Source organism: Quercus suber, unplaced genomic scaffold, assembly GCF_002906115.3.
Source record: "Quercus suber isolate HL8 unplaced genomic scaffold, Cork oak 2.0 scaffold_9, whole genome shotgun sequence".
Classification (NCBI taxonomy): Eukaryota; Viridiplantae; Streptophyta; class Magnoliopsida; order Fagales; family Fagaceae; genus Quercus; species Quercus suber.
The window spans coordinates 1,987,608-1,996,690 of record NW_027069475.1 but is presented as its reverse complement, the minus strand read 5'-3'; the positions used below and the strand labels follow the sequence as shown (position 1 = coordinate 1,996,690).

At 31.5% G+C, this 9,083-nt stretch overlaps 2 protein-coding genes across 2 annotated transcripts; both read right to left on the bottom strand.

Annotated features, from left to right (window-relative positions):
• Positions 1-1,685: 1,685 nt before the first annotated feature.
• LOC136069136 (ABC transporter G family member 1-like) lies at positions 1,686-3,624 on the bottom strand. The gene is made up of 3 exons (XM_065777342.1): positions 3,511-3,624; positions 2,674-3,138; positions 1,686-1,697 (listed from the first exon to the last, which is right to left on the bottom strand). Exons 1-3 carry the CDS (start codon positions 3,622-3,624, stop codon positions 1,686-1,688), a joined length of 591 nt encoding a protein of 196 aa, XP_065633414.1.
• Positions 3,625-3,713: 89 nt separating this feature from the next.
• LOC136069131 (ABC transporter G family member 1-like) lies at positions 3,714-7,507 on the bottom strand. The gene is made up of 3 exons (XM_065777335.1): positions 6,981-7,507; positions 4,537-4,616; positions 3,714-4,166 (listed from the first exon to the last, which is right to left on the bottom strand). The coding sequence occupies exons 1-3, from the start codon at positions 7,474-7,476 to the stop codon at positions 3,714-3,716; spliced, it is 1,029 nt and encodes a 342-aa protein (XP_065633407.1). The 5' UTR covers positions 7,477-7,507.
• Positions 7,508-9,083: the final 1,576 nt, after the last annotated feature.

Genomic DNA, 9,083 nt, shown 5'->3' with positions numbered 1-9,083 from the left:
ACTTAGCAAAAATGACTTTAAAATCTTAAAATGAACTAAATTCTTCTTCTTCTTCTTTTTCCATTTCTATATATTTATTTATCCTATGAGTTATAATTTTATTTTCCTTTAATTTTAAATCAATTGATACTTGATAGGTTATGTTTTATTCTGGCTTCTATTCAAACAACCACATACGAAATTGATCTTATTTTTATTTTTATCTATAGTTTCATATTGGTTTATATGATTTTTTTTTTAAATTTCTATTAATATTATGTCTTCTTGTAGTAGTACTGAGAATGATGTATTATTACATAAGCTTTACAATATAAAGTGATGTGTCATCAATGATAAAAATAGTAATTTAAACATTTACTTATTGTGTTTAGATATTCATTACTATGTCGATTTGTAAGCCTACACCATGATTTTAGCTCATAAGGAATTACTGTTGCTGTGACATGGAAATTGAAAGTTCTTGAGTAAGTAGAGTGATTCACAACACATGTATCATTTACATCATTAGTCATCAACGAAGTCATAAACAGATCATTTTAGGGGTTAATATGATGATAGCATTAAAACCAGTGTAAGATGTAGCACAAATTTAGCTCTGGACCGGAAAAAGCCACATTATTGTTGGGATCATTATTAATTAATGATAACAAATCCAAAGGCCTACATTTAAGAGAAACTATTTTGACAGACCAAGAACACTATAATTCATATACATAAACACAATAAACACAACACATATGACCCGGCCCTTTTTCACACACCGAAGTTCCAACACAATAAACACATGCACATATGACTCTTTTTCACATACCGAAGTTCCAAAAGCAAGAGTCTCTTTGCGTCCATTAATGAAGATCTCCCCAGTTTGCTGCGTATTTGAACTTAATCTCCCTGCAATAATTACTTGCTTTTGAGTAGTAGTTTACTCTCTCTACTTGAACTTAATCTCCCCAGATGCTTATTAATTTATGCAAAAATAAAAATAAATAACCATATACATTAGTAAATTACATTTAAGTATTTATACACAAATTTCACGAATAAGCATAAATTTTTGTAAAACGACTGCATATCCTTGGTGCGATGGTCACTTCACAAGTATATGTGCTCGTGAGATGGGGAGGCAACGACCGATATTCAAGTCTCTAGGATAGAGTTTCATACACATTTACACTTAGATTAGGATAGAGTAAATTTCTATCTTGTATAAAAAAAAAAAAAAAAGCATAAATTTGTGTAAGGAATGAATTCTATGGTTTTTGAATGAAAATTTTATTGTTCTCTTTTTTTTTTTCTTTTTTTTTCTTCTCTTTGATTAAATGTATTTCATTTTTTTTTTTGGTAGAGGAGATGCATTAAAAAACTAGAGAACCAATAGATTTGAAGTACAAAACTTGTTACAGAACAGTGGAATACACCATTCAAATTCGAATGATGAAAACCTCACAAATTCATAGGTGAACTATCATAAAACACAAAGTAAAAAGAGAATATGTCATCTAATGGTGAAATTCTCAAAAATTAATCTAAAAGAAAAACTAATAGAGTGATGTAACATCGTAAGAAGTTATACCACGTGTTACTTGATAATAACCCTTGTTATATCTTTTTCTCAAAAAAAAAAAAAAAAAAAAAACAAAAACCTTGTTATATCATGTACAATTTTTGTATGTATTAACTTTACTTCAAAGTAAATCCTACAAGACAAAAGATGTACATATAAGGAATATTGCGCATAATCTTTTTATTTATATATATATGTATGTATGTATGTATGATTCAATATAATAATCTTATTTTATACATGTATGATTCAATAGCACAACAACTAGATTAATTAGTATGGTCTACGTAACCGGTTACAATCGCTCGTTTATAGCTAATTAGTCAATACATTTATAAGAATAAAATATTGAGAATAGTTAATGAATGCCCTAAAAATATTAGTTTAAATATATTTTTAAAACTTTTTATGAAAATGAAAAATAATTAATTTTTTAACAGTTTTTAATATTTTCATAAAAGTAGTGTTTGACTATCGCGCATTTTTGACGTAAAGGTCATTCTATAAATATAAATTCTTGTGGAGTGAGGTGCAAGAGTTGGAGTTCAATTTTTCAAAAGGGTGTTTCGTACATATATACACTTAAATTATTTTAAAGTAGAATTCTATCTATACCTATTAATAGGACCCTAAAATATTTTGGTAGTGCTTTTTAATAACTATTGATGTTAACATAAGATTTAAGTTGACTAAATGAAAGTGACATCAATGATAAGCTTAAATGAAAGTTATACATGATACTCTAATTACAACTTATTAATTTAATAATCTATAATTAAGTATAAAAAAGATTGTGAAATTTTTATTTTTATTTTTGTAGCATTGTCTTTTCACTTAATACTAATAATATTTTTAAATTCCATTTTGACTAGCCAAAAAATAAAATGCATGCATTTTTTCGAGTAATACTGGTGTCACATAAATGGCATTGTAGGTGCCACATAAATTCATAAATTTATTTTAAACTGTTCATTTGATGCATGCTACAAAGATTTTATTTTATCTTTTATTAAGTTTTTAAAAGAAAAAAGATGAACGCAATAAGGTTTAAAAAGCTGAGACAATGTTGATTTTACATGAATGTATTGTAAAAAAAAAAATTCTTGTACCTCCTCTGCCATTGAAACGGGACCAAAATAGACTGTTATGCCTGTAGAAAGGAGGCAAAGATTGCTAAAGAGCTCAAAAACTTCACTGCTCGGTTGATGGATTGATGCAATAACAGTCCTTCCATCTTGACGAGCTAGCTTGACGATTCTGCTCATGACATGGAAAGATGCTGCACTGTCTAGCCCGCTAGTTGGCTCGTCAAGGAAAAGAAGCTTTGGGCGCGTCAATATTTCAATACAAATGCTAACCCTTCTCTTTTGTCCACCACTAAGGCCTTTTATGCTCCACCCTCCTATCCTTGTGTCCATGGAGTCTTGCAAGCCCATCTCCCTTATAGTCATCTCAGCCCTTTCTTTCTTCTCAGATCTTGACATTGAATCAGACAGTTGGAGCTGTGCTGAGTAGTATACTGCTTCCCTTACTGTCAATGTTGTCATTAAGGTGTCATCTTGAGTCACATAGGCCTAAATCATGGAAAGTAAGAAAAAATCAAGGGCAATTTAGGACGCATTTTTTAGGGAAAAAAATAAATAAATCACTGCATAGTTTACGTTTTAACCAAGTTCTAATTTATCTAGACCTTGAGACTTCGAAATTAATGAGAAGTACTTCAAGGATCATTTTTTTTTTCTTTTTTAGAAACATACACACATAAGGAAAAGTGAATGAAGTTTTAACACAAAGGAACATCGTAAATTATACTTTGAATTATCAATGAAATCAAGCAATGACAACCATCTAGTCCATACGATTTCATGAGAAAGTATTTTGATGGATTAAGCACATTACATATCCATAGGTAAACATAATACACACATATGACCCTTTTTGCATACCGATGTTCCAAAAGCAAGTGTTTCTTTGCGTCCGTTTATCAAGATCTCCCCAATTTGCTGCGTATTTGAACTTAACCTTCCTGAAATAGCCAGTTGCTTATCAATAACTTCCATATTTAAATCAATGGAATTTACTAATGTTTCATATTTCTATTTTCCTCCTCCACTTGGTTTCCAAAGCCCCACGTAACCCGTATTACCACTTATGTAAATCTTTCATTTTGATTTTTTTTTTTTTTTTCTGTTCTCTCTCTCTCTAAGAGCTCAAAAACTTCACTGCTCGGTTGATGGATTGATGCAATAACAGTCCTTCCATCTTGACGAGCTAGCTTGACGATTCTGCTCATGACATGGAAAGATGCTGCACTGTCTAGCCCGCTAGTTGGCTCGTCAAGGAAAAGAAGCTTTGGGCGCGTCAATATTTCAATACAAATGCTAACCCTTCTCTTTTGTCCACCACTAAGGCCTTTTATGCTCCACCCTCCTATCCTTGTGTCCATGGAGTCTTGCAAGCCCATCTCCCTTATAGTCATCTCAGCCCTTTCTTTCTTCTCAGATCTTGACATTGAATCAGGCAGTTGGAGCTGTGCTGAGTAGTATACTGCTTCCCTTACTGTCAATGTTGTCATTAAGGTGTCATCTTGAGTCACATAGGCCTAAATCATGGAAAGTAAGAAAAAATCAAGGGCAATTTAGGACGCATATTTTAGGGAAAAAAAAAAAAAATCACTGCACAGTTTACGCTTTAACCAAGTTCTAATTTATCTAGACCTTGAGACTTTGAAATTAATGAGAAGTACTTCAAGGATCTTTTTTTTTTCTTTTTTAGAAACATACACACATAAGAAAGAGTGAATGAAGTTTTAACACAAAGGAACATCGTAAACTACACTTTGAATTATCAATGAAATCAAGCAATGACAACCACCTAGTCCATACGATTTCATGAGAAAGTATTTTGATGGATTAAGCACATTACATATCCACAGGTAAACATAATACACACATATGACCCTTTTTGCATACCGATGTTCCAAAAGCAAGTGTTTCTTTGCGTCCGTTTATCAAGATCTCCCCAGTTTGCTGCATATTTGAACTTAATCTTCCTGAAATAGCCAGTTGCTTATCAATAACTTCCATATTTAAATCAATGGAATTTACTAATGTTTCATATTTCTATTTTCCTCCTTCACTTGGTTTCCAAAGCCCCACGTAACCCGTATTACCACTTATGTAAATTGAAAGGGAGAAAATACACACTGAAATGCCTTATGTGATTGGACGGGCTGTATATGGTCTGCAGACGTCAGGATGAGCGAGCCCGTCATTTGCACGGGCCTCCAATGGATGGATCTCATATGAACGGACCGGATACGGACGGAGTAAACGAAGGTGGGCTGGTTGTCCATGGGCCTGTTGGACCCCTCATGGGAGATATTTTGGCCCACTCTTATAAGGGCCCAAACAGAGTCCTTGCGCTAGTAGGACTCCGGAAATCTTATATATTTGGTAAAGATCTTCCCTATAAGGAGGAGATCTATCCATCACGTTTAGGATTCTACAAGGAGAGTCCTATAAGGAAAAGACTTCTGCACCAAGAAAGAGATGTCAACCTTATACTACTATAAAAGCCCCAATACCCTCACAAACCAAGGTACATATGATTTTACCCTCTTTAGCACTCTAGAGTTGAGAGAATATTTTCTGACTTGATCTTCGGAGGGTATTTGGCCGGTACCACACCGGTGCCCTTTTGATAGGTTTTCTCCTTTATTTTGTGCAGGTTAACATATAAGCGAAAAGAGCATTACGCGACTTATTGGTGAACATCTCAGCTTCATCATAAATCTTTCATTTTGATTTTTTTTTTTTCTGTTCTCTCTCTCTCTTATCTTCTTGTCCTTTATACTCTTATCTCACTGTTCCTCTTTAATCCATCCCTTCTTCCCTCACCCATTCCACGATACTGTTAATATCCTATTTCCAAACCCCTCAAACCTTCTATGTCTCCATTGCATACTTTATTTATTTACTAACTTGTTTATTCTTTAAGGCAATGTGTACATGAATATTTTGCATTGAAATGATATGTAGATCTCCCATTATTTATGTTAAGTTATATATTCTTATAATTACCTTGCATTTAGTATTGGCTTTATTCCATATCAATTTCTTGTAATTTATGCTTAATTTCATTGAATTTGTGAGTTTTATTTGTAATTGGGTTGGGCTTAAAATTCAGTTTGGAGGTCCATTAATTTTGAAGCTTCTAGAAGTAGATGATTCACAAGACCATGTCCCACAAAAATAGCATGTGGGTTGAGTGTGAAATTTTAAAATTCAATTGAAAATTGATTTTGTGAAATGACTCGCGAGATCTATATATCTTGTGAATCCTCAACACAATAGGAAATTTTGTTATTTGGATCCTTTGTTGTACCCTACCCATATCGACTATATATACTCTCATTTCCCACTATATATAGGAGATGACTTGCAAGACCTATTCTGCCATTTATTTGGTTTTTTTTTTTTTTTGAGAAAATTTATTTGGTTAAATTTGACTATTTATGCAATTGTGATTTCAATGCTTAGTTAATTTATTTTAATTACATAAATCCATTAATTGTTTAATTATCTTAATTAACTTAATTGTAATTCCCTCAAAAAAAAAATTGTAATTAAAATTTGTGGTCTAAATATTGCCTAGGTAATTAGGCCATTTATCTCAAATTACATAAATATCTTGAGCACAAGAATTAGAGAAAAAGAGTTTTAAAACGGCAGGGGAAGGAGATTTTCACTAGTTTCATAAATTTTGCATTGTAATGCAAAATCAATACTTCGAGTTTGAGATGTATAATCTTAGGAAAAAAAAAAAAAATTAGAGATGTACATATATACTATACAGAAGGAGTGGGTATAACATTTTTTGTATGACCTTTAAATTCCACCTTGATTAGGTAACCAATATTATTGGAGAAAGAACTTACATTTTTTTAACTATACCTTATAATATATTTGGTAGTCGGTAGACTATACAAATTGTTCATTCTTAATTGTTTTATTTAGAAAAAAAAGAATATATATTTCTATTTCATAATTTTTTTTGGGGTTATGATCAATAAATTTATTATCATGTCAATTATAAGAAAAAAATTATAATAATTTTATCCTTTATTATGTCAATTTCATGATTTATGACATTTTGTTTAGAAATTTCTAGTATCGTTATTTAAGTGTTGTGAAAATATGTGTAAGTTAAAAAATGTTGTAAAAATATAATATTTAAACACTAAAAATTATTATTTAAACACCCCTACCAAGCACCCCTTAACCTTACACTCCTTAGTATGTTAACTACTATGACTGTGGATTGCTTTTCTTTTTTGATAGCTATTAAATAATAATAATAATAATAATAATAAAAGAGAAAGAAGAAACAGTCATTTCTGAAATTGAAAGATTACCTGCCAAAGAATCCAAAAGAGTTGACTTGCCGCAGCCAGAAGGACCCATGATAGCCAGCATCTTTCCCGGTTCAGCGTACCCAGTTAGCCCCTCAAGTATCGGCCGGCGGCCACTTTTTCCATGAGGCACTGTAACCAACAGTTCCTTCCATGTCAAGAAAAGACCTAGATCTCTATTTGACACAAAATCAACTTCCTTGAATGCAAAGTGATTTTCTTGTTCTATCGCCAACGTTTGTGTAACTTGGGAGTTTAGAGATGATGCTTCATGAATCTCTACGTGGGGAGCACTAGAAATAGCGAAGTCATGAGCAATGCTAAATGGGAATAACATTTTGTTTGAGGTACATGTCGACCTGCTATCTTCTTCTCCAGAAGCTATGCTTTGCATCTCTATATCATCATCAAATCCTGCACTTGTCTCGGCCTCTTTCAGTAATGATTTTGATGGACTTGGGTTTGGTGTCCATCGAGGAACATTAATTGAAGAATCCATTCTATTTTCTTGCTGTAGCCTATAGGGTTGGAGGGAGAGAGAGAGAGAGAGAGAAAGCAATGCAAGGTGATATATATATATATATATATTTTTTTTTTTAAAATACTTATTTTGCTCTTTTTCCTAGGGCGTGAAAGATTTTTTTGAGAATGTATGACGTGAAAGTTGAAACTTTTGTCATTAAATTGAGAAAAAGAAGAAGAAGAAGATGTAGTTAGTAGATAATTTTGCATATATATATAATAACGTGATGTTTCTTCTACTTGCATTTATATTAGATCTCTCTAATTAAATGAATGTAAGAGTCTCACATTATTATATTTTTCAATATAAAATGGAAATCCTATAGTGTCTACAAGCAAGAGTCAAAAGTGTATCACATCATCTAATATAAAATGGAAACCCTATAGAGTATAGACACATCTAAATTCATGTCTAATTTCACAACATGTTTAGTGTCAACTTGTGATTAATGCACAATAATTTTACTATTTACTAATGTGGTCTCATGTAAGTAATGTATTCCAATCACAAGCTGACATGATTGGATGTATCCTAGGAAAATTGATTAAAAATATTAAATAAAATTTAACTACAAATCCCAAACATAATTTAATTGAAAATTTTAAGATATATCACTTAAGAAACTGTATTTAAAATTTGCCTTAAAATAATACTAATACTATTGTCATAATATTTTATTCATGAAATTTTAAGAAACTTGAGGCTCACACTTGTTGATAGTCGTATGGTCTAAAATTTTAAATTAAATGATAAAAAAGAAAATTGTGAAGGTTATGTAATCTATATATATATATATATATATTTTTTTTTTTTGTTTACCAAATTTTATGAATTTTACTTGAGTTAGTTCGGAATTTACTTAAGAGACTTTAAATATAAAATATAACAAGTAAATGAATTCACACTTGACATAATGATAACTTATATACCTGCATCAATATAATTTGAACAATACAATCTTCACCGAGAATACTTGCAAAGTAGACTCGATCGAGCAGTAGGAACTTCTGCTGAGATGATAAAGGAACTAACACCCTTTACGCTTTCTCCTAGGCTTGTGTGGCCACCTTCTTTTTGTTCTTATTCTTGTTCTTATTCTTTTTTAGAGAAAGTTTCAATTTATGGCTTCCATTCTTGATGATAGCTTTTTATCATCAGACTAAGACACCAATCAATTTTTGGTGTAGGCAGGAGATTGAATCTCATATCTCTTATTCAACCATCAGAAATTTTACTAGTTAAAAAACTCATTAATTCCTTGATACATAAGTCTAATACAATATATGGAAGATGTTGACATGACATGGTGAACTAGCACAGTAAAGTGACATGACACAAGGCTAGCCAATCCTAAGGGCAGTATTTCACATGTCACGTGTGGTTATTGTAACTGTATCCAATTATTCACGTGTACAAATGCTGGATTTAAGAAGTCATTACTGGGTTAGAACTAGAAGTATAAGTCATGTGTTTTATTAAATGAGAAATGCTACTTCACAACATTTACACAACAAATCATATGTGATAAGTTATTATTATTTTAATTTAAATTTACCACTGAAATTACTTCTTTACCCACCAAT